The sequence below is a fragment of the Pogona vitticeps genome, chromosome 4, assembly GCF_051106095.1.
Source record: "Pogona vitticeps strain Pit_001003342236 chromosome 4, PviZW2.1, whole genome shotgun sequence".
Taxonomy (NCBI): Eukaryota; Metazoa; Chordata; class Lepidosauria; order Squamata; family Agamidae; genus Pogona; species Pogona vitticeps.
In genome coordinates, this window is record NC_135786.1 from 57,693,999 (window position 1) to 57,720,803 (window position 26,805).

At 41.6% G+C, this 26,805-nt stretch overlaps 1 protein-coding gene across 2 annotated transcripts in view; it reads left to right on the plus strand.

The window, feature by feature from the left end:
• LOC110085286 (copine-5) overlaps positions 1-25,540 on the plus strand; it is a 160,557-nt gene extending 135,017 nt beyond the window's left edge. For both annotated transcript variants that reach the window (XM_020805296.3, XM_078392762.1), the window contains exons 15-21: positions 11,593-11,639; positions 13,426-13,607; positions 14,952-15,079; positions 16,685-16,787; positions 18,035-18,092; positions 19,649-19,722; positions 20,979-25,540. In XM_020805296.3, the coding sequence (XP_020660955.1) occupies positions 11,593-11,639; positions 13,426-13,607; positions 14,952-15,079; positions 16,685-16,787; positions 18,035-18,092; positions 19,649-19,722; positions 20,979-21,167 (781 nt within the window). In that variant the 3' untranslated portion in view covers positions 21,168-25,540. The remainder of the gene's footprint in view (positions 1-11,592; positions 11,640-13,425; positions 13,608-14,951; positions 15,080-16,684; positions 16,788-18,034; positions 18,093-19,648; positions 19,723-20,978) is intronic.
• The last annotated feature ends 1,265 nt before the right edge of the window (positions 25,541-26,805 follow it).

Sequence of the window (26,805 nt, forward strand, 5' to 3'; positions counted from 1 at the left end):
TGAGTGCCTTCAGAACCTCTATCTTTTGGATGTTGCTTCCTACATTCTCCTCTCCTTATCTGAAACCATGCTCCTGATTCCTCAGCTTTCAGGCAACAGAAGGAACCAGAATCTCCTTCAGAGCCTGGAATATTGCATCTTAAAATGAACTCATTGCTTTATTCATCACTTCTTGGCAGCCAGTTTGGAGTTATCATTATCATTGCCAGAATTGCCCAAGTCATTCGTTGCACTGCACATTATTGCTGTGTTGAATGGTCTCTATCCCACAGGCCAGAAAAATACAAAGAAATGTTCTCTGCCTCCCTTTACTGGCTAATTGCAATACATTGGAAATAGTTACAAAAATACCAAAGATAAACCTGAATAATCCTTCTCTTGTCAACTGGGATTAATAAGAGAACAGCATAAAATCTGAAAAATTCCTGTCAAAGTGCGTCTGAAAATGCTTTGGCATACCCCTTAAAATAACTTTAAAAGTAACTGTTATTGCATTCCCATCACTTTTATTTAATCTAAAAATAAAGTGCTAATTAGGAAGAACAACCTTCAGAACATAGCCAAAGAGCCGGAAAAAACCAGAACAACCAAAAGTGCTAATTACATTACCTGTTGCCCTGAAGTAGCCAAATACAGACCAGTACATTACTTGCAAATGGTTATTTCCAAGCTGTAGTCTTTCTCTTGGTGGCCTCCATCTTGTGAATGTGATGTGTGCACAGATGTGCTGCTTGGTCATGTCATACTTTTGTAACTAAGGATTCCTGGCTTACAGTGACATGCAAATACTGTCATTGACTGCTGTGTAAAAAACATAAGGATCTGTCTTTATGGAAGTAGACTGAGGTGAAGACTGAGGCCTAGCCAGTACCATTGAGTCATCAGTAATTGGAGAATCAGGGATAGGGTTGAGAAGACTACCTATTTTTTTCATTCTGTCTTTTACTGTTTTGGTTTGTTGTGTGGCAGCTTAATTTGACTGATGTTTGAGACGTCCCGTGCTCTCTAAGTTTCCTTGTTCTAATGTTGCCATTCTAAATGGGAAATATTTCACATCTTGGCCCCAGATGGGGGTGGTCCTAAAGCTGCACCAGATCACCGATATAGAGCCCTTATTGCTTGTGTTCTCAACAGTGAGCTTCTCAGAGCTACCAGTTTACAACTTTGAAATGTGATAAAGAAGCACAGATTACTCTGAGGCATTTTGGAAAAACTGGCTGAAGGATATAACAAATAAAGATTTTGTCTACTTCACATGTGAATCCGTACAGAGACTCTCTCCAAAGCAAAAAAAAACTGTCAAACACTGCAAGACTTTTCATGCCTGCATAAGAGCAGCAGAGGTGATTCAGCAGCAGCATTAGGGAAATTTGTAGTTTTTGCACTGAAAATTATAGTTTTTGCCTTGTTTTGTGCAAAATCCATGCACTTTGAGTTTTTAAAACCCTTTTATTCCAACATTCCATCATTTTTGCAAAGTTCTGAAATGTAAACAAATTACACCAACATTCTGGAAATCTCATCCAGCAGCAAGAAAACACTTTAAACTTTCCATTCTTAGCTGCAGGAATTAAATAAGCAATGATTTATATCCCTAATCTGGTTCTAGATCAATAAAATCTAGTGATGCTTTAGAAAGCTCAATATTTCTGAGCTTCACATAATGGAAAGAAGTACAGGGGCTGGTGTACTGAGCTAATTTTCAAGGTATATCTAAGTAAAGTTGAATTTTTATTTACTTATTTTTTCTGGCTTTATTCCACACACAATTCTAAGGAGTTCAGTGTGTAACTTGGGAAACTCATGGTTATACTGCAACTGTCTCCGTTCCATGGCCACCCTCAGTCTATCTTTAACTTGTTAAGTTTTTATTGTCATGAGCAGATTGCTAGATTTTGAACATGTGTACATAAACATGTACTAGCAGAAACATTTTAAGTCATCTCAGGAGAGAATGTTGCTCTCTAGAGGGAACTGACAGAAACATAACAGAACTCAGTGCTGTTTCCTTAACTCTGGATGCAAAACTTATGACAGACAAAACTTAGTTTAGAAAAATACTTCATATTTACACATGTAACTTAAACAGCTTAGCTTCAGCTTAACAGCATATCCATATACAGTAACTGCTTACTTACAACCCAGTATAACACAACAGCCTGACTGCTCCTATACCAGAGCAGTAAAGGAATGCTCTCACAGAGCTACCTTTATACAGAGGAAAAGCCTCTGTAATCAGCAACTCAAGCCTCAAACTCTGCCTGTTAACCAGCAACAGGTGTATGCTTGTGCTTTACATACAGTCTTTCTTACATATTTTACTTCCATGAGTACAATTCAAGACTTTAATTTACAATATAGTGACCTGCTCCATTACAAATATCTTGACAGTTATGAGGAGGCAGTAGAGAGATAGATTTGCTGCCTTTGCTTTTCCCTGTCCAAGCGGAGAAGGAATCTGAGCAGTATAGACTTGCTCAGAGCTTGCCAGATGCAATGTGAAGTGTTTCAAAGGGGCCCATGTAGCCCAGGAGTCACAGGCTGTATATCATAGAATCATAGAAAAATGAAATTGGAAGGGGCCTACAAGGCCATCAAGTCCAACCTCCTGCTCAATGCAGGAATATAATCAAAACATATCTGCTAGGTGATATGTTTTGCCTCCAGTGTTGGAGCACTCACCAACTTCCGAGGGAACTGGGTTCCATTGTCGTACTGCTCTAACAGTTAGGAAGATATTCATCCGAAATCTGGCTTCCTTTAACTTGAGCCCATTGTTGCATGTCCTGCACTCTGGGATGATTGAGAACAGATCTTGCCCCTCCTCTGTATGACAGCCTTTCAGATATTTGAAAAGTGCTACCATATCGCTGGTCTGACCACTGTGCTATGCTAGTTTTGTGAACTACCACATTGGCTTCTCTTTATGTAACAGCAGTAAAAGCACTCAGTCTCACTTTATTAAAAATACAAAGACTTTTTATTAGTGAGTACATTTTATGGTATTTGAGCAGAAAGTTAGGAATCTTTTTATCACTATTAAAATGAAACAATCCAAGAATCTTGTTTTCTACTACTTCAGAGATTCAAGAAGAGGCAACACTCAGGATAATAAGGAAAACAGGCAGTGGGGCAGAGGCTGAAAAGTTTCCTGCCTGCATCACCATGGAGTGTATCCATTGCATCACATGCTAGCTCCATAGTTGGAGATGTGTATATTTGAACTCTCTGAGGTCAAAGCCTTTTCCTGACAGATAATATTGAAATGATCAGGAGGAAGAAAACGGGATGATTGCCTAGGCTCCAAAAGCCTTGCCCCCATGAATGTGACAAACCCAGACCTACTGGGATCTGCCACACGTTTACTAAGCTGCCACCAACCATTCCCTATAAGAAGTCACACAGACCAGGGATGGATTTTTAAACAAATAAAAGAACAAGGTTTATTTAAATACAACACACAGGGAAAATAAAATAATCAGGTGAATAAGATAAAGTAACGTGGCTTAGTTTCACTCATACATACACACAGTTTGGTTCACACAGAACCCTTAACTTGAAGCACAGACCCTGAACCTATCAGTTCTGGCTAACCAACAGACACCTGAACCTATCAGGTTGGTACTCTGACACACAGTAGTACCCTGTCTGACACACAGACTCCCACACCAGCTTCTTCTTCCCAGCTGCTGCTTCGTCACATCCCAGCGTCTCCCTTCACCACACAGGCTTCACATATATATACCGTACAGCCCCTCCTCCTGATGTCCCGCCTTCCACTCCCCATAGGATGGAACTTTCCCTCCAAACCTATGACAGACAGGTAACATCAGTGCTGTATGTAACACCCCCCCACACACACACACGAGGAATACATTTGTAGTCATTTTTCTCCTGCTGCTCCCAGAATCTACTGGCTGAGAGACTTGAGAAGTCATAGTCTGAAATTAAAAGGAAAGAAATAATTTTTCATGCTCTGGGAAGTCTCAAGAGGCAGACAGAAGGTCAACCTAGTCAGATCCAGATTTCCTGTTTCAGAATGGTAACTCTTTGTCTGTTCATGGAAAACACCAGGATCAAGCAGGAGCTCACTTCTAGAGGAAGAGGGCAGGGGAAATGGTCTCCATGTTGATCTTCTCCTCCTCCTACCTCCTACATCAACCTGCATGACCTTCTCCTGTTGCTCCAGAGAACTTCTCTGCCCTCTAAAAATACTGAGGTTGGAGTGTGTGGATGGCTTCATGATGGTTTCTTCTCCACTTCCTCCAGGGCAAGTGCTGCTACTCTGGATTTAATCCAGTAGAGCTTAATTTAAAAGATACAGTTAAAAAGGACATCGGGGGGGGGGGATAAAGATATTTAAGACATAAACTAATGAAAGGGAGAAGACATGAATAAGGAATTATGTAGATCAGCACTGCATTCTGTATTCATCTCACAGGAAAAAGCTGTACTGCCTCCTATTTCTCCAGCATCTAGAGACATTATTTGACATCAGAGAGACAAGAGACAGCCTCTGAAAGTCAATGTTCAGCCAAAAGAAGAAAATCAAATCAATTTTACAGTGCTGAGAAACTATTTCTGACGTACTTCCATCCCAGCCATAATCCATTTTGCTCACCTATCACTGAAGCTAGTTTCCACACTCCTGGGATTAAAATGTTGTTATATAGAGGTGTCCTGTTCAAGAAGTTCTGTTTTCCCTTCTCCCAGTTTTCTGGATTTTCTTCCTGCAACCAGTCAGCATCCTGTACCCATTAGCCAAGCTGAGATTTAATTTGTTAATTAGGAGGCGATGTATCCCACTAATTTCCCCCTAAACCTTCTCCCCCCCACACTTCTACAAAGCTTGGGGTACATCCCTCCAAGCCTGGTGATACCACCACAAGACATGAACTGCAGCTCCACAAGATAGCATGGTTGCTGAATAAGGAATTTAAGAAGCTGTTGTCCCAAACTGTAACTTGTCCGGACTCTGTAAACCTCCCCCCTTCTTTACATAGATGATGCTCGTTTGACTACATACAAAACAGCACTCAGCAAATTCAGTGTCTTCCTTCCTTCCTTCCTTCCTTCCTTCCTTCCTTCCTTCCTTCCTTCTCTTTTCTTTAGTTCCCCAGCTGCCCAAGCTCTAGATTGGCAAGCCTTTAAAAAGGAAGGAAGGAACAAACAGAATACAAAGGGAAGATGAAAGCAGATCCAAGCATTAAGTGTGGTGAGGAGAGGATAGCAACCAGTTTCCCCACTAGCCCACCCATTTTCAGTCCTGCTCTTTCAGTCCTGACTGGAACAGCTTGGAAAACAGTGGCTTCAAACTCCTTCACACACCGCAGTCAATCACATTGCCTGAACCATTGTGTAAAAGTCATCACAGATACGCAGACCTGATGTATGTGTGATAACTACCAAGTTAAGTTTAAAATGTGCCTTTATTTGGAAATTGGGCATGATGCTTACTTTCTAATGTAAGTGAAATGTGGTTTGGCATAATCTACACATTGCAGCCCTTAGTGTCTGAGAATACATTAGTGTGCAGTCACAGCAGGGTCTATCAGAGATCAATTTGCTAGTTTTTCAAGACGATGAACTTCAGAAATTGATGCAAGTTCATTTGGAGCACTTAACAACGAGATAGTTAGGAACAATGAGATTAACTTGTCACAAGAAATCCAAAAAGAACAAGATTCAAATTTGATTAAGAAACATTTAGGTCACAGGGAATTCTTTAGTTGATACAGAAACGAAACAGAGCTTGGATTGCTTATCTTGTTGACAAGCACAAGTTCCTTGGATTGCATTGTACAGCTTTCCCATCTCTTGAACATTGAAACCTCTTCAAGATAACAAATTCAACATGTTTCCTCTCTCACAAGATTTTTAATGGGCCAAATCCTTCCTAAATGCCATCTCAAGACGAGACTCTTTGGTTTAATTATGCTTTGGTTTAATAGCTTGTTAATTATTCATTTTCCTTTTGTTGAGTCATCTGTCCTCCCACTTCATGGGGGTAAAGTGGGCTCCCCAGGCAGCAAGGCTCTTCCCCTACCAAGATGATTTTGTTGCTTCAGGTCCTGGAGAGCAATTAGCCAGCTGTGCAAAGAGTAATTGATTTTTCCAAGTGACTTTTATGAGCTCTGCTTTCTGTATTAGGGGCATCCAATTTGAGAGCCATTTGTGTAGTGGACAGCATGCCAGACTAGCATTCAGGAAACCTGGGTTCAAATCCATGCTCAGACATGGAAACTTAATGGGAGTAGCAGTGCTAAACCACTCCTTGAATATCCCATTTACCTCAAAAACACAAGAGTTCCTGTAAGCTGGAAGCAACTTGATGGCTTGTAATATGAATGTAACCTCACCTTTATTTACTTTATTACTTATTGATTTGGTATGTGAGTCCATCAATAGCAGTTTGCTGTGATGGACTCACATACCAAATCAATAAGTAATAAAGACTCTGTGGAACATCTAGCTTTAGAGGCCCTCTATGAATGACAGTTGGGAGAAAACAAAAGTTGGGGGAGAGCATTAGTTTTCACTTCTTGCTTTTGGGTTTCCCAGAAGAATCTCATTGTCTACTGTGGGAAAAAGGAAGAAGATGGGTAAAGTGGGCATGAAATGAATCCTGTAGGCCATCATGAGCTCTCTGTGGAAAAGGTGTTTATAACTTTAATAGTAAATGAGTAAACAAAAGTATGTTCATATCCACACACACACACAAAAGCTCTGGTTATTTCTTAACATGACAAATCAGATGCAGACAAAACCTAAGCTTCTGAGAAACCTTGCAATAGCAGGTGATCACCCATTTTAAACCACCAACTGCTCTCCATGTGGGTCCTAAGGCTACCACTATGATCATGCTGGCTGGGAGTGAAGCAGGTGGTGATGCAATATATCCAGAGAGCACTTTATCAGATGGCCTGCATGTTGAGAAACATTTTACCACCATCTTGGCAAGCCATTTTGTCGACATCATGATGAATTCGGCCTCAAGTGTATGTTCAGCAGCAGGGCTGCCAGGATGCTGATTTTTCAAGACATGAGCAAGACCTATAAAGGAGACCACAATGTACAGTACAGGCCATGGTAAGGTAGGGAGAACATTTTGCAGATCATTGATAGCAAATTAAAAACTGGATTGAGAAATGTTAAGGACTTAACATGCTTGACAATGGGTTCATAAGCATGGGCTGCTGAGAGGAAAGATGGACTTCCTTTACATCTTGAAACAGCCCAGTGTAGCATTCACCCCTCATCTTGACTTTGCTTCCTCACAAGTACTTCTCTGGGTACTCTTCTTGAAGAGATGAAGTGGTGCACTCAAGAGTTCTGGAAATAGTAATAGTAATAGTAATCATATTTTCCCATCTCCATCATACTGGAACTCTGCTTCCTCCAGGTAACCTTCTGCTGCCCCAGCAGTCCTCTCAGAAAGTCAGGCCTAGCCTTTCTTTGGTGCGCTCTCCTTCCTCCTCACCACCCAAACGATCCTGGTACAGTTTGTTGGTGTGACTGCAGTAATGGGTCTTTCAACACTCCCTGTATTGTATTCTCAAAGGCTTTCACAGCCAGGATCCAATGGTTGTTGTAGGTTTTTTTGGCTCTTTGGCCATGTTCTCTAGGTTTTTCTTCCTAACGTTTCGTCAGTCTCTGTGGCCAGCATCTTCAGAGGACAGGATATCCCCCACACTACTCCAGAACACAGACAAAGTTATAACTCCTGTCCTCTCAAGATGCTGGCCACAGACACTGGTGAAATGTTAGGAAAATAAAACCTCCAGAACATTGCCAAACAGCCCGAAAAACCTACAACAACCACTCTCTGTATTATTTTGCTGCTGGCATACTGTACATTTTTAGGTTCCTCTTCTCTTTGGCGCCAGTTCTCACTGATCTGTTATACAAATCCTAAAGCCACTGAGTGAAGAATCTGTTGTGGTGGACCACTTACGTAACATCTCAGTTTTGTACCACCAGTCAATGCTTGCCTACTTTAATGGTTTAATGGGTATTTCCCTACTCTTTGTATTGGTTCTGTTGCTCTGGTGGATCTCAGAACTGCCGCAAAACTAAAAGCCCTTCCCTGTTGGCCTTGTCTTACCTATCCAGCTGGTAGTTAAAATGTTATCTTCCATTGACAGCCACATTCTTTCATTAGGATGATTGCATGACATCAGAAAGAAGGGTCTGTCATGGGAGCAATTGCTATTGACTGAGGCTAGGAGATGACAGGCTTGGAATTTCATCTGAGAAGGCAGCCAGAGAAATGTCTGCTGACAACGTTTTCAATCATCCCTTTTATCAGCCCTAATGTCAGGTGTCATCTAAGCCAATGCTTCTCAACCACTGAGATGGGGGCTCTGCACTGGGATTTGGCCTGCTTTATACCAACTTTGTGAGACAGTGTAAAGAGAACCTGCTGTACTATACTTTTAGCAATGAGATTTGCTGCTCTTTGGCACAGGCATCTTACACTGAATAACTCAGTGATTTAGATATCTGGCTGTGGAGCCAGAGGCTGTGAGTTCAATTCCCCACCATGCTTTCTTGATATGGCTGGATTTGATCATCCATAGCAGTGGTTCTTAACCTTGGGTTACTCAGGTGTTTTTGGACTGCAACTCCCAGAAGCCTTCACCACCTGCTGTGCTGTCTGGGGTTTCTGGGAGTTGCAGTTCAAAAACACCTGAGTAACCCAAGGTTAAGAACCACTGATCCATAGGATGCCTTCCAGCTCTGCAGTTCCAGGTTATTATTATAACAATAGTTTTGCAACTGATAAGACCAATTGGTCACTGTGCAAAAAATATAACTCATCAGCCTCCAAAAACTCAAGGTAACATCAGGTAGAGATTAGATTAGATTAGATTAGACATCTTTTCATCTCGAGAAAATATGGTAACATGCTCTGAATAGAAGACTTGGAACAGCGTCTAGTATGGTTGAGAAGGCCAATTCGAGAGTGAGAATCTCTGCCTGGTGTTTTTGGATAATAATAATAATTTATTTACCATCAGTTATTGAGAATATACTAAAGAACCTCATGGCTCCTTAACAATTGACATGTTTTATTCAACATCTGCTTTCACTGGTGGTAGCTCACTTGTTTAGATAGCTAGGAATGTAGCCTCAGAGACAGACATTTAGGAAAACATGCAGGGGTAGGCAAGTTGAATGTGAAGTGTAGTGGAAATGGTCTTATTAGTGATCATTAAAGGTTGTTAACCATCCTAACAGTGACCAGAGCTTGGAAGTAATGAGTTACAAGTAGCATAGTTAGCTGTAACCTGTTACCTTGCATGGTAACAAGGGTTTCGTGAATTTAATATTTCAGAAGTAAGGTAATGAGCAGGTATAAAGTTATAATGAGCAACATTTTCTAATTATTCCACATGTTACTTATTTGAACATTTCAAAGCATTTTTGTCACTACAGGACAAAGAATATTCAAATTCTACATAATTCCTATCAATTTATTTTATTTATTTATTTATTTATTTTATTTCTATCCCGCCTATCTGGTCTTATTAGACCACTCTAGGCGGCTTACAATCACACAACAAAACAGTTTTAAAAACATTACAACTAAACAAAAACGAATCAAGAAAGAAGTATAAAAGAAAAAAAAAAGGAAAAAAAAGTCATCAGGGATTGTCTGTTGGGAAGGCCTGCCTGAACATCAGTGTTTTTAGTTGTTTCTTAAAAGTACCCAGCGAGGGAGCTGCGCGGATCTCAGGAGGTAAGTTGTTCCAGAGGCGAGGAGCCACCGCCGAGAAGGCCCGATTTCTAGTCTTTTCCTTCCGGGCCTCTCTCGGCGTTAGGCTCCTCAACCTCACCTCCTGGCTCGCACGAGTGACACGGGTAGATCTTGGTGGGAGAAGGCGTTCCGCCAAGTATCGAGGTCCTAAACCGTTAAGGGCTTTATAAGTGAGCATCAGCACTTTGAAGTCGATGCGGAATCGGATGGGCAGCCAATGCAATGCGGCCAGAGTGGGGGAGATATGTTGGTATCTTCTCACACCACTGAGTAATCTGGCCGCAGCATTCTGCACCACCTGTAGTCTCCGCAGCAGCCTCAAAGGTAGCCCCACGTAGAGCGCATTACAGTGGTCTAATCTTGAGATTACAAGCGCATGCACCAAAGTGGTGAGAGCCCCAACATTAAGGTAGGGTCGCAACTGGGCTATCCGCCTTAGGTGAAAAAATGTGGTACGGACCACGGACGCCACCTGGGTTTCCATAGTGAGCGCCGGGTCCACAAGTAACACAAATAATATAATGGAAAAGTAAGAAGCAGAACAACTAGTAATGTAGTGAGTTACATTTTCAACATTCTAACAAGTAACAGCAATAAGTGGCACATTGTAACAGGTGATTGAAAAGGATTTCTTTTTAGAAGTAATGTCTGTATTTTTAGGATGACAGTGATAATTAAGAGATTAGATAAACAGATAAACACATACTGTACTATGTTGAAAATAAGTCTTCAATTAAGTCCAGTATAACAGACGAGTGTGATCCACAGTTGAACCAGGGGCTTTTTACATTATTGCACATGTTAAGCAGCTTATTCATACAGATTTATCTGGAATATTACTACCAAACTGTTGTACGTTATATGATAACTGGACAATTTTCTCTATAATTTTTGCATTCCTGTTTCTTATGGCCCTTTTTTATTTCAGTCTTGAACTTACTTATCAACATTTGGATGTTTGAATGTCATTGCCACTGTGCTCAGTTTAAGTCAAGAGTGCTTGTCAATCACCATGCCCTTGGAACAACTCTTAGTGACCACTGTTAAGATTCATATCTGTCTTTTCTAGGCTGATTATAGCCCTTAACCACCAACAATATATAAAATTTCCCTCTTTCCTATGTGTGTGTGTGTGAGAGAGGGAGTTCTTCAGACATCTGAAAGCTGTTCTTCAGGCATGCTGTGATAGACTGAATGGCAATCTCCATAGAAGTATGTGGGGAAAATATTGTAGTACCTCAATCCCCAAAGCAATGGTGTCCTGGCTTGGCAATTTTGTACACTAGTGTTCTTCAATTGTTTTGTTATTGTTGTTGAACCACAACTTTTTCCAACATGGGACAACATGCCTGATGCTGGGCATGGCAGGAGTTGTAGCCCAGAGGGCACAAATTTGGGGGGTGTTGTTGTGAATACATGAGCATTGAGCTGTATTGAACTCAATTCTAAGTAAGCATGCATTGGCTTGGGCTGCTGGGCATTTAAAAAGTCAGCTACTGCGCTTTGAAAATAGATGTTTTGAGTTTCTCAACATGTAGATGTCTGTCTGAAGAAGGTAAGTTGCCAGGCTGTGCAGTGTTTTCCAGTCCCAGTATACAGACAGACTGAGAACTCTTGCAATAAATAGGTTACAAAACACTGGGTTACAATCCCATTCTGATTAACAATTTTTTAAAAGGCTTTTACATGGTTGCTTGCTTGTAGCAGAAAAGAAAGAGGAAATTGGCAGATACCAGCTTGGGACTGTTGTTCCTCCCAAAGGTTTTGGGTTAATCAAAGTGCTTTTTGATTTAACAGTCTGGTCATTGATTCTGCTGTGACCTTTTTTGCAGGACACAGATCAATTTCACAGTGGCTATTGACTTCACAGCATCCAATGGTAAGTTGTTTTTAATAGCATTCATTTTGCAAAACTCAGTCATTTTCTAAAGTTTGTAATGTATGTAATTGCTGTAACCATAAAATCTACAACACTATCCTAAGCCTGCTAACTAAAAATCAGTACCTGGGCTTATGGGCTTTATACCTCAGGTGACTCTGCATAGTACTGCAGCTTGAATCTTGTAAAATGAATGACATCTTTCTTGATTGTTCAGTGACTAATTTGGAAGCACTCCTTGTTTAAATTCAGTTTAAGCCTACCATTAAAAACTTATATTTTGGTCTAGAGCTCTCAGAATCTCCCAGCAGGCATGGCTAAATTCTTAGTTTGAGTAAGTATTTATAGTGGCAGTGAACCTGACTTGAGTCAAAAGGTCCAAAAGAGAAACAAGGCATAACAAAGTAATACAAGGCAGGGATCAGGATCAACTCCTCTCACTACTGCTCCTATTTGGTTTTCAAGATCCAAGCTGCCTTAAACCTGAATGACCCACACTTTTGTAGAATAAACATCCTTACCCTCACACCTTCCTTAATTAAGCTGGCCTTTGAGCAAACTTCTAATGTGTGAGCAGGGCGAGAGCCTAGTCGGCACACAAATGCAAGTGGATGGCTGGGAGGCAAACTTTCATCTGGAGTAAAGGTAATTTCTCTAATGATGGTCGAGTTCCTAGGTAGGGTGGGATCTAAAAACCTCAATTCTGCTGATGGAACTGCTACCCTTCCCCACTTCAGCCCACCCATATGCATTCAAACTCTGCTGTAGAGTGCTAAGAAATGCTCCAGCCTGGATTTTGGGTAGCACTGAAAGAAGGAAGGGAGAGGAAGAAAGTCCTGGTGCCCTAGCAGGTGTCCCATACCATAATGCTGGATGTCAGTCCTCTGTTTTACCTACACAGGTTTATGTTGTGGCTGAAAACTACGAAGTTGCCAGTCTTACTGAAAAGATTAAAGAACAGAACAAAACTTAAAACTAGAACAACACAGAATCCTGTGTTTTGTTTTCTCAACTTGCTAGCTCATGTATGTGTTTATTTATTTATTTACGTGAAAGGTTTTTAACTGTACTTCTAGGCAGAGGACTCTAGTGAGCCAGTTTATAAACTTACACAAATGTGAGATACCATTATCAGAATAGCATGAAGCAGCTGCTAATGATTTTTAAGCACCGAATACAGACTGGAAATAAATGTGTTTTTTAAAGTGTGTTTTTATTTTAAGCTAGTCTTGAGGCAACCATATGCACATATTCCATGTGAGGGAATTGTGAAGGAGTGGAACAGCCACTGAGAAAATTCTGCATGTCTGCCAGCTTAATACGTGTTCCTGGTAATCCACTTGGGCAGGCTCACACAGGTTGAAGAAAAACAATGCACTACTAGGACAAACAACAGCTCAGAACACATAATTTGCATGATATTCTCTAAATATAGTGTTTGCTTCTGGTATTATAGACTCCTCTTTTTAATATTCCACCCTCATTGTAGTACGTGATGGAAACTGAAAGAAGATATACAATAAAGCAATAAAAATCCGTAAAAGTAAAATTGCCAGTACAAACTTCTTTTTTAGTCTTTAAAATACAGGACTGAAAATACTCCTGCTAGTACTTTAAGTACAAATCATTCAAATGATTCTTGAGAGAACAAAATGTCTTAATCTAACACCTGAAAAATAATAGGGCACAGACATCTTGAGCGCCTCTTGGATCCGAGAAGGTGAACCAAATGTGGTGCTCTCTTTCTGCTCTCTCTTTCTCTCTTCTTCTTCTTCTTCTTCTGTAGGCAATCCCTCCCAGTCTACTTCTCTTCACTACATGAATCCCTACCAGCTCAACGCATATGCGATGGCACTGAAGGCGGTCGGCGAGATCATCCAAGACTATGACAGCGACAAAATGTTCCCTGCACTTGGGTTTGGAGCCAAAATCCCACCTGATGGGCGTGTGTCCCATGAGTTCCCCTTGGTACTGACACTTCCTTTGAAATCACACCAAGCTCTCAAAAACCACCCCCTTGCACAATGCTTCAGAAGGTTGCCTTTAGGGTTGCAGAGCCTCCAATCCCCCGGGCATGCTGGCTGAGGGACTCTAAGATCTGTAGAGCTGAAAAGTAATATTTCAAAGCTCATCTCCTGGATTTCATTTTCCTTCCACTTGGATCTAGTGGCAGACAGCCTGGCCCAATTGGCTGCTGACCTTCCTTGACACCTCTTCTGGAGTTGTTAGTAGTGCAATCTGATGTGTGCCTTATTGAGAAGCAACTCCTGCTGATTTGGGTAGGACATCAGAGAGTCCCTATGATGTAGTGGTTAGAGTGTTCTTGGAAAAACCAGGTTCAGCTGTCTGGTGAGCCACAAAATTCCCTGCCTGACTTCAGTCTAGTCCTTCTCTTGTGGCCTGATCCAATCCACGGGGTGACTGTGAAAGTAATTTGAGGAGGAAGAGAGTCATGTACATCATCTTGAGCTCTTTGAAAGAAAAGTCAGAAATAGAAATAACAATTAAATAATCATATATAGGATTGTAGCCTTTTATAGATATATTTGCTAGAGAGGAGGCACCCATTAAACACAGTGGGACTTCTGTGTTACTATGAATAGTATTGCACTCTGTGTGTTTTGTTTCTTCGGTCACAAGACTGGTCTTGCAAAGCCCTCACACAGGGAGGAGCAACTGGCTCTCTTGGGGTTGAATTAGCACAGGGCTCTGGTCGGATGTGCTGTTTCTCTTTAAAATCAGCACAGGCTTGAGATCTGTGAGAGGGGTTTTGTCTTCACTTGCTGCTGCTTTTGCACTAAATTCCCAAGAGGCATCTTCTGTTGCTAGAAGCTATGCCTTGTTTTCTCCTTTACTGAAGAAGTCAGTGCAGAATATATGGAATGAGCTGGGACCCTCACTTGGGGGACAGAGGGGCTTCACATTTTTGCTCCCACTTTAGTTCTGACCCAGATTGCATGCACATGCAGTCTGCATTGTCAGATATGATCCTTTTCTTTAAACACACATGGTGCTAGTGACTTGATCCAGATGTTGGTTCCCAGCTCCCAGCATTCCTCGCCCCTGGTTACGCTGGCTACAGCTGATGGATGTTGCGGTCCACCAATATCTCTGGAGGTCATATGTTGCCAATCCCTGCATAAGAGTAATAATAACTTGATGTTTAGATGGTGATTCCTCTGTCCTCATTGTTCACCTTTGCTAATGGAATGCTGAAAGGAATTTTACGAATGCAAAGAGAGGTATCCAAGAGCATAAGGAAGCAGGCTTTGTCCAGGAACCTCTAGTTTTATCTCCCTTTCTCTGCTGCAGAATGGCAATGCTGAGAATCCTCACTGTAGTGGCATAGAAGGAATCCTTGAAGCCTATCATCAGAGCCTCAAGACTGTTCAACTCTATGGCCCAACAAACTTCGCACCAGTGGTTAACCACGTGGCTAGGTAATATGTCCTGCAAAGACCAGGTACAATTATGTCATACAAGAGGAGCTTACTAAGATTGGCAGTGACTTGCAGGTATTTGAGGGCTGATTCCTGTCACCTAGAAAGCAACTCTGGTTCACTTTAAACAGAATAGCCCTTTGCATTCCTGTTGGCTTCTTACAGTCCCTTTACAGGCAGTGTGTAGGGATATCCTATAGGGGTTGTTCATGAAATGAGGCAAGAGTCATTATCACAGGACAGCAGCCATACAAAAGTATGGGTTGCTAAACATAGATCTGATTTCACCCTCAATAAGAGCATGAAAAAATTATACGCACTAAATATTCATACTTTTTCTACCTTCCTTTCCTCCCCCCACCCTGGAGAGAATAGCCACAAAATAAACAGGTAAAGGTAAAGGTTCCCCTTGACAATTTGTCCAGTCATGTCCAACTCTAGAGGGCAGTGCTCATCTCCGTCTCCAACCCATAGAGCTAGCGTTTTTGTCCAAAGACAATCTTCTGTGGTCACATGGCCAGCGCGACTTAGACACGGAATGCTGTTAGCTTCCCACTGTGGTGGTACCTATTTATCTATTTGCATTTTTGCATGCTTTCGAACTGCTAGGTTGGCGGGAGCTGGGACAAGCAACGGGGGCTCAGTCCGTCACGTGGATTCGATGTTACAACTGCAGGTCTTCTGACCTTGCAGCACAGAGGCTTCTGCGGCTTAACCCGCAGCGCCACCACGTCCCTCACAAAATAAACAAGTATGATCCAAAAGAAAGGATTTCAAGGAACTGGGCTTGAAGTTGTATCCAAATCACAGTTGCACTGTGTTGCCCAGAAGCTCCAGGGATTGATTCATATTTTGCTTCTGCTGATGCAAGCATCTTCCTAGCAGCATTCTGTACAGACAGGATGTTTCTGCCATGGGGTGTGTATGTGTGTGACACCAAAGACTGGCTTTGCACCACTTACACCCTCTAAATGTCTTCACCAGAAAGCTGAGGGATCTTTCCACACAGTGTAAGAGATGGCACCAGGAGCTGCAAGGGGAGGGAGGAATTGCAAAAGCCTCAAGCTTTGACTCTACTGAGTGGACCTTTCTAATGGCCAGGAAGTCTTCCATAAATGGAAGGTGCATTTCTGTTCACAGATGGTGAAGGCTGGATCCAGCCTATTTTACTTTGTCACAGAACCTTGTGGTAAAAAGGGTATTCTTTACTTGTACAAAACTGGGGGGTGGATGAAGATCTCCCTTGTAGTGTGGTTGAACAAGACAAGCCGCTGCCCACATAATAGTGTTATGAAAGAACTGCTGCTTCTAGTGAGAATCACAGGATATGTCCTTTCTATATTGGAAATAAGGAGATATTTTTCTCTTGGGGGAAAAAGGAGGCGATGTTATGAGCACTTGTTGGAGAATCAGTTTCTTTCCTAGGACTTGTTAGGAATCAGAAAATATGTTAAATTCACTTTCTCCCCCATTTGAATTTTCAAACTCTTTAAGTTCTTTCTGTAGGGGCTCTGTCTGTGGTCTAATCGGAGAACTGGTTACAGAATGCAGGTTTTCCCATTGAAAATTGAGACCACCCTGACTCAATCCTCTCTTCTAACTCAGGTATGCTGCAGCTGTGCAGGATGGTACGCAGTATTTTGTTTTGCTCATCATCACTGATGGTGTGATATCAGACATGGCCCAGACAAAAGAAGCAATCGTCAATGTGAGTAGCCTAGATCCATGAAGTGAACTGTTATTTTGGATTTCCAAAAGCAAGTGAAAATGTGTGCATGAAAAATGGCAAGATAAAAAAAATGGTAGTTTTGTATGTGTAGCGTAACATGCTAGCAAGCGAAGCATCAAGAATTTACTTCTGATGCAAAGGGGTTAGTCACGTAACCACTGCACAGATTTCTTTTGCCTGTCAAATATGCACTATCTTAAAATACAAAGAACCTCCTATTTCAGTAAGTTTGGGAGTGTAATCAGAATTAAATACTGTACATAAATATATGAACAAAATATATGGTGACTGGTAATACAGGTATATGGTGATTGATAATACAAATACAAACTTTACAATGAAAAGCCTTTATAATCAGAAACCACTCTTCCTGTTAAAACATCCTATGGAATATGCAAGTGAAGGAGCAGAGATAAGAAGTCTAGACTGTGCTTCCATGCTGCAGTTATTAGAAGGACTGGTCTTGTAAATTACACAAGGGGTCCAAATCCTCATTGTGTTGGTGGGGCTGAGAATTGCACTGCCAACACCACTGTGAACTGGACTGCCTAATTATTCATGTGACCATGTAATTGGGTATTCAGAGTGATACCGGTCATTACAAAAATGAATCACTATAAAATTATGATGCATGTATAAAAGGGTTAAAATGACCATCATCCTCAGTTGGCATTTAGGACTGACTTTCATGCTGTCTTTCTTGTTTTAATTTGTCATACAAAGAAACATCTGCTCAGATCCCAATTACTTCCCTGCTATCATTACTCGAAGGCCTAAATCAAGTTGCTCATCCCAGCTAGACTCACTGAATCATGATCTGACGCTAAGTCAACACTTTTATAAATTCTGTTGATTCAATAGGTGTACTATGGAAAGGACTAGCAACTGAATTTCAGCCCAAATACTTAACAGTGCTAGATCCTACACCACATGTGGAGGATGTGTGATCCTCCAGATCTTGCTGGGTTGCAGTACCCATCTGCCTTCACTAATGGATGGATGCATTGGCTATTCCTGATAAGAAATCCAGGAATAGGGGGATTCTGGGGAGGCCCAGAAACAATGCACCTCTGACTTTTACAGCCTGATTTCACCCATATCACCTTATTATCTTCTGTCATAAATATATGCTTTTTCTCTTTCTCTTCTACTCATGACAAATTATCAACTCCAACCCTTTCTCCCAACAATTCATCAAATTACCTGTGTTTCCTGGTGATTCTAAGGCTGCAAAGCTTCCAATGTCCATAATCATTGTGGGGGTTGGACAAGCTGAATTTGATGGTAAGAACCTGATCTGTTACAGTTTTTATAAAATGAGAAAAGACTTTAAGAGAAAGATTGGTCCTATTGTCCTGCTATAATAAATGCATGAGCCTGCTCTTTACTAGCAGCAGAATTAACAAGTATGCTGCTTATATACAGCCCCATAGTGCTTAAAGCACTCTCTAGGTAGTTTACAATGTAATTATGTAAACTACACATTTCCCCTCCAGAGAGCTGCGTACATAATTCAGAAGGATTGAAAGCTGATTCTACCTTGAGCTGGCTACCTGAACCCACTAGGATTGAACTCCAGTCATGAGAACAGTCTTGGCTTCAGTACTGCAGTTTAACCACTGCATCACAAAGTGTTGTGATTTCACATGCACAGTGAGACCAAAAACTATAGGCAAGCCGAAATGCTGTTGTGAATGTTACCGTATTTGCTTTTATACGGGCATCCTCCCAGTTTTGTTATAAAATCTGTATCTTTATAAAATCTTTATAACTTTTTTGAACTGTTGCCGTCTGGCAGAAGATATAGAACAATTAAGACTCGGACCACACGTTTTCTGAATAGTTTTTATCCCAGAGCTATAATTGCACTTAATAATGAGCTTAAAGACCACCAGTAGTGAATAGTTAGTTGGACTGTGTTACTTGGCCTGCGGTGTAGATGTTTGTATTTTTAGTGGGGACTTTTAGTGGATGGGGAGTGTTGGGGGATTTTTTAGTGGGTGAGGAGTGTTTGGGGAATTTTATGTGTGTGCATGTGTCTGGTCTCTGGGTGTCTGTGAATTTCATTGTATGGGTATACTGTGTATATACTTACAATGACAATAAAAAAATAAAATAAAATAAAATAAAATAAAATAAAATAAAATAAATAAATAAATCTTCTCTTTACACTGCTTATTCTGCTTTATAGTTAAACCTTTATTTTCTTTTTAAAAAAGAGGGACTACTTTTATAATTAAACCTTTATTTTTTAGATGATGAAGGAGAAAATACACACATAAGTAGAGTGATATTATTGTAAGGCATGTACAACACATAACCTTTTTATCATACTGTATGCTGGGGTTGCACTTGCTTGGAAGAAAAACTAGAGGAAGTTCAAAAGAGACCAAAACATTAAAAAAGCCTTAAGATTAACCAATTGTTGCATATTCTGAAGGTGCTACAAAACAACAGCTAACCTATCTCATGTACTTGTCCAAGTTACACATTTCGTACTTTATATTTGTCAGTTTCCAGTTCAAAAATCTGCCCCTTGCTGAGAGTCTCCATGATATAACTAGCAGGAAACACATAACCAATTAATTCTACTGTCCCGTGAACAATGATGTATGGATAAGGTCATTTGTACAGCAAGTAACAGTATGGAAGGAGAAAATTGAAACGTGATTCTAGTTGAACAGAAAATAGTTGTACCAGTTTCTTAAATGAACTTTTCAGATGATGAATTTGCAATGCACAAATGAGCTTCCGGAGCCCATTGTGGTCTCTGGCTCCTTTGCGCTCTTATTGACCTTGTGCACTTAACCCTTTTTGTTTCCCTTCCCTGCAATGGACAGCTATGGTGGAGCTGGATGGAGATGCCATTCGAATCTCATCTCGAGGAAAAATTGCCGAACGTGACATTGTCCAGGTATTTAAAAGAAATATTCTTCTTTCCCATTTTGCCACTTGTGCTTGAAACTGCATACCAATCCTATTTGCAGAAAAGGCAAGATTTGAGTTTCAAGTCTCCATGCTTCAGAATTTGTCTGGCATGAGTCAGTGTAAGCTTCCACAATGCTGTCAGGGTATGCAAACCCAAGTAGAGTCGGTACCACCAGCATCCACAGTACATCCAGAGCCTGGAAACATTCCTTTGTGGTCCACAACTCCCAGAATGTCCCACCCAGCATGGCCAGTTGTAACCAGCATTCTGGAAATTCGTAGTTCAAAAAAGTAACTTTTTCACTTTGTGATTAAATTTTGTCTGAACAAAAGGTATTAAAACACAAGGTTTCCAGGAAATGGCTCCCCAGCATGGATAGCTAGTTTACATAAAGGTGCTGTAAATGTGAACCAAGAGAAGGTTCAAGGTGGGTTGCATTGACAGGGGTGAAAGCTAGTCTCAGAAAATAGCTGAGAAAGTAATGGGTTCCGTCCGTGGCATCTTCAGTTAAAAGAATCAGCAACTAGGTGATGTAAGATATCTTTACCTAAATGGCTGCTGCCGGGTAGGGTAGGGTAGGGTAGAGTAGGGTAGGGTAGGGTAGGGTAGAGTGGAGTGGAGTGGAGTGGAGTGGAGTGGAGTGGAGTGGAGAGTGGAGTGGAGTGGAGTGGAGTAGAGTAGAGTAGAGTAGAGTAGAGTAGAGTAGAGTAGAGTAGAGTAGAGTAGAGTAGAGTAGAGTAGAGTAGAGTAGAGTAGAGTAAGCACTTGACTAGACGTGGACCTTGGAAACGTAACTTTTGGATTGCAACTCCCAGGATTACCTGGCCGCCATGATCACTGGACATGCTGCCTAGGTGATTCTGGAAATTGTAGTTGTAGTCCAAAAAGAGAGAGTAACATTTGTAACTCTGGGCTAAACTGATAAACAATTTGACCTGCTGTCATGTAGTATCCCATGTTACTAATATTTGCTTAAATTTACAGCCCACCCTATCCTCAAGTTTGAAGTAGGACAAACATAGAGGAATAATCCAAAGCTGGGTAACAAGTAGCGTTCTAGATATGATTGGACTGTAACTCAAGTCATCCTTCACCATTGGCTGACATGGCTATGGCTGGTGGGAATTGCAGTCTAAGACGATCTGGAGGGGACCTATACTGTACCTGTTCACACTCTTTTAAAGAAAATGCTATTCTGCATTAGATGTCTCTGAGATATATATGTCCTTTTTTTCTCCCAGTTTGTCCCCTTCCGAGATTACATTGATCGCACTGGGAACCATGTCCTGAGCATGGCACGGCTGGCTAAAGATGTCCTGGCTGAGATCCCAGATCAGTTCATCTCCTACATGAAGGGACGTGGCATCAAACCCAACCCTGCACCACCCCCTTACAGCCCTACAAGCCACACTGTTCAGACTGAGATCTGAAAACCAGGAGAGAAAGAGAAAAGTACTCAATAGTAGTGGATATGAAACCCAGGTCTGTCTCTTGTATCGGCTATCAATCCTCAATGCAATGATGACACCACGAAATGAAAAATCCACACTGCACTTTCCCTGTCAAAAATCCACTTTGGGAACTGCTGTTTATGCTGTGATTTGGGCACATCCATATGCATACAGGGTGGGACGTGTCCATCGTGAGATGCAGCAACCTGGGGGGAAATGTGGGATTTGTTTTTAAAAAGGAAAAGCCCACTCTACAGGCCAGCTTCCTTCTTTCCTACTTGGGGAGCTCACCAAGTTGAGAAGAGTACTTTCTGTCATAAGGAAGCTGACTTGATTCATCATGCTCATGACTTGTGTGATGGAGGAACAATTTGCCCAATCTTCCAAGCATCTTTCATCTCCCTTTGACTCCACACCATCTTCTGAATGACATGTTTTTAAATAGCTCCCCACCACTACCTGTATAGTCCACCTGTAACCTAAAATCCTTTCCTCTTTGCTTTGTGATGACTCTGCTTACGGGTTGACCTGGCAGGCTGAATATTGTGGTCAAGTATCCATGTGATGTCGTCTCTTGACGCTGCTGGTGTTGCTACTGTTTCTTGTTCTGCATCCTGTCCTTTGGTTGCTTAACCCTCTTTATTCTTTGTAAATCTATATTCTTTGGCAAATACTTGTGCAGGCCTGGATTGTTGTTTGTTTGTGTGCTTGTATGAAGTCATTTTTGTAATGCCCCTGTTTTCAGAAACCTACTATTTAGATTTTGATACCTGATAATTCTATACAGAGCATTAATGAAACGTTCTGAATATGGGAGGAGAAAATACAGTCTGAGCCTGAGTTTTGACCTTATTGCAGTTTTGCCCATCTGGTTAGGAGCTGGTCTTCTCAGTCAGGATAGTCTTGTGGTTTTGTCTCCGAGTTCATAGGGAGACATGGAAAGTGATTTCTCTGCATTGATGAAGAAATATAATTTGTGGTTCTAGTTCATTACACACTTGCTGTGTTGCACTTCAATGTTTCTTTCCATTGCTCCTAACCTTGGTAAAACAAAAAACTCCTACATAAAATCTCCAGATTGACCCAAATCTCAAAACCTTCATGAAGTTCCAGAGCAAGAACGGGGGTGGTGGCGGCTGTAATTCTCTAAGTATTGCAGGATTGTAAGTCCTATCAGTCTCATCCTGTATGGCCAATAAATAAGGATTGTAGGAGCTATCACTCAACAAGACCTGGAGGGCTACAGTTTCCCCACCTCTGCTCTGCAGCAATCAGGCACAGATTTTGCAAGCAGTTCTCTCTTCCTGGAAAGTCCCAATTTCGTTTGTATCTATTAATGTCCCTATATTAATCCCATAAACTCAGGGGCAATTTACACTTTAAACATAGACAATTGAATTCTCAGACAAGTGGGTTACCCAACCCGTTCCAATGCCCAAAATTCCAGTCAAATGGCCCTTTTTGGTTCTGGCTTACCCATGGATGATGATCTTATTCCCAGCCTGCAAACATTTCCATTAGTGAAAACCCCTTTGGCCCATATTGTCTCCCACCTCTCTGTTTCATCATCCCTGTCATTATCCAACATCACTACCAATGCGTGCCCTTCTCTCATGCATAACCATCTCCGTAGCCAGTCCTGCTCAGGCAACAAGGCAGTGAGAATGGCAAATCGGCTGCCATTTGCTACCCTCTCAGGCAGAGCCCCTGCAGCTCTGGAGTGCTACAGATGCTGTGCAGAGACCTTCTGTGAGACATGCTTCCTAAACAGAGAGGAGGAGTTTGATAGCTGGCCTCTCCGAAAAGAATGTTACCATGGCATCAGCAGTGCTCCCTGCTTGACGCCTGAGGAGGCACCCATCCACCAAAGAACAACGTGGACGGGTGCCTCTTCCTGTGATGAGAATGGGCAGAGAGTGCTGCTAATGCCACCACATCCTATTTGAGGAAGGGGGCATCTGGGGCCATGTTCTCTCTTTTCCTAGTCAAGATCAGTGGGTGGTGGGACATTGGGGCACTGCTACTTCCCCTTAGTAGTTGGGAGGAACTGGAAATGGGCACAACTTCTCCTCCTGTCCACCCAATCTAGTGGTTTGGTAGGGGCATATCACCACTACCATAGCACAGTATTTGGCAGGCGATTCTTTGCTGCCCATCCTAAGCAGTGGGAGAGCTTGAGCCAGGCCTGACCATTTCCTTCCATAACACCCACACAGACTCCCATGTGAACACTGAGGAGGTGCCAGTGCCCTGTGATATTGTTTAATCAGGTCTTAGAAAATGCTGGATTAAAAGCAAGAGTCCTATAAGAGGAAGCAGTAAACGATGATGACCCGTGAATTCCTTCCTGCTGCAACGGGAGAAGCTTCTGAAGATCCTCAGATTTGATATTCCCTAATAGCATTAATCTCATTTTCTTCTGTCCCAGCCTATAGGGGAGCAGGCAGCTGTGTCTCTCTACCTAACAGTAGGTCACACAATATATATTAAGACTTCGGAAAGATGGCTCATGGCAGGCCCAGGCTGGGCTTTGCAAAGCCAAGGCTCGTACACTGAAAATATCCACATGCTTGTTCACACAAACATTAAATAGGAATACCAGTGAGAAACTACAAACCTCTTTTATGGGTACTGTATCCTCTGCAATTGTCAACATTATTTTGCTGTAGTCCTTGTCTTACATAACAAACAGGTGAAAGTGGAACAAGATCTAGGCCACAGTTAGATGAATCTGGTGGCTGGAATAGAAGGAAAAATAGTCTGTACCTACAGTATGAGGGAAAGATGGAGGGAAAGCTTCATTTCACCTTCATGGCCCTATCATAGATACAAAGTACTACAAAAAGGGACAGCATATTTGCAGTCTGCCTTCTCACCCTTTTAGGTGTCTAAGTTGCACTGGCCACGTGACCACGGAAGATTGTCTTCAGACAAACGCTGGCTCTATGGCTTGGAAACGGGGATGAGCACCGCCCCCTGGAGTCGGACACGACTGGCCAAAAATTGTCAAGGGGAACCTTTACCTTTACCTTTACTTTCTCACCCTTTTAGGTACTTTGGTCAAAACTGGGCCTATTGAAGTGGTTTTGCTCTCCCTGTATCAATAAGCTCTTTGCACAACTACATTATCAATGCTACCCAGAGATCAGGATGGGTTACCTTTGAACCTTTCGGTGTCTAGGTGTCTTCAGTTTTGCCAGTAGATTTTGCACGTAGGGTGCTTCCAGATGGAGAGCTCCTTGTGCTACCTGTCAGCATGTCTTGATCTGCCCATTAACAAGTTTCACTTGAGGCATGGTGGTCACAGAATAAAATCCTTGCCTGGAAGTACCCCTCCTCTCCCGCCTTGATTTAGATCTTCTGTTATTGTTCAAGAGCTGATTGAAATGTAATCCAGACAGAGAGTCCCAATTTGGGATTAGAATCCTTGATATGAGATTAGTAGGTTCACATATCAAGGAGCAGAAATGTATGACCAATCCTGAAGGAGTTGTGATCAAAGAGAGCTTTGCCATTAACTTCACTTTGGGGAGTGCATTCTTCGAAATGGCAAGATCCCACATATATGGTCTTCCAAGATCATAAAGAGAAAGGGGATGTAAAATAACAAATCAATGTTTATTTTCTTTTTGTCAGCAGTATTGAGTGATTTCCTCCCAATTATCACTCAAAGCCAGAATTTACAACAGAATCAGCATTAACAGTGTTGCCTTGTTCTAAAGGAACAGATGGACAACTGAGCATTTACCCATGCAAATTTGTAATTCATCTGTCCGTCTGTGGCTATGTCTTGAGAAGTGCAACTGGGGAGTGCTACATGTTCAGCAGTTTTGTGCGCCACGTGTCCGTACCAATGTATGTGTTGAATGAAGCATGCTGAAGCAGTTCTGTTCCCCAATTGTGTGAGTGAAGAAGCAACATGGTATATGTCATGTGAACTTGTACTCTTGCTGTGCATAGATGCAGTGTGCAGACAAAACATGCTATGTTTAAAAAGTGTCCTCTGCATTTGGGATCAGATCCTGGCTCAGGCACTTGCTCTCAGGTGGCAATGGTGATGGTGATGATGGAAATATCAGGAATTCTCCAGGTAAACTCATTTGATGGCATGGGAAAAGGTGGCTGGGTTTACTGTCTGCTCTCCACATCAAAACTTTTTCTAGTTTCTTACATTTCATACAGCCACCCAGCATGTTCTTCCCCCTCCTTATTTCCCCTTTCCCTTCACAACTATTTTTATTTGCATGGCAGTTACCTGAATCTTTTTTGTTACTGTATTCTGCGTTGACTGTCTGATGTTATGGTACTATTGGATTGCCTTAAACCAAAATAAATAATTTCTTTTATTAAAATGGTGTGTCAACTTCTGTGTCATCACATTTTGTGATTTATTAAAATTGCCAGATGTACAAAAACTGGAAGAACAATGCAAATCACTTTCAAGATACAGAAATGTCCTTGAATGATGTTACATATGCATTGAAAAGCAAACAGATAATGGAAGAGAGCTTTTAGAAATACAATATGTACCAATCTTCTCTGTCTCTCACTCTCTTTTTTCTAATGTGACTTGATAATATCCTATACACACTATGCAAAAAAAGAAAAGTAGAGCTCTTTTCGCCAGGACAAAATAATGGAAAGTACATATAATTCTTACTGTAGTTAACAGTGCAAACCTATTCACGCTTATACATTATGTACTATCACTTTTATTCCAATTTAAGGAAACCCTCCCAGGATTTTCTAGATCTGCTTTACCAGTTCCTCCTTCTGGTAATGCTTTGGGGCTGTGCAGCTTGTCCAGGGCCACATAGGTGAAAAGGCATATAACTCAATTAGGTGGACATGCACTAATGATCTTGGTTAGCCCCATCCCAGGAGAGATAGTGGAAATTTGAACTAGGCACTGGTGCCACAACCAAGTGCTCCATCCCACTTTTATCTGCTCATACATGCTTAATCAAGGCTTATTTCCATAAGTGTTTATAGCAGGGGTGAACAATATGCAGTCTGTCGGCCATGTCCAACCTCAGGGGGCTCAAATACAACACCCCCAACACTGCTGAGGATGGCCCAATACACCAGAGGAAGTGTATATATATATCTTCTATTATGTGGTATGTCCTATATGTCATCTAGTACAGTGGTTCTTAACCTTTGTTACTTGGATGCTTTTGAACTGCAACTCCCAGAAACCCCTGTCAGGACAGCAGGTGGTGAAGGCTTCTGGGAGTTGCAGTCCAAAACTCCTGAGTAACCCAAGGTTAAGAACCAGTGATCTAGTATACTACAACATTTGTCTGCAGCTAGCATGGGCAGTTGTCCAGTTGTAGTCCAACCTGTCCAGAAGGCTTCCACTTGAGAAATCAGTCTAATTCGTGGTTGAAATTCCATCCTCAGGATAAGCATATACAGGCAAGGGTCACAATAGCTTGAACTCAGAGGTTTGTGGGGGTTTTAAAAACACTTTTAGCAAGAGCTGGGACTACTTGGCATAATTTAGATAGAACTAGCAATCCCAGTTGCTCATTGTGCCATGGCCAATTAAGCATATGAAGCTCAGGTTCATGGTACCCAAGTTGTATTGCCAGAGCAGTATTATAATTCAGGTTCC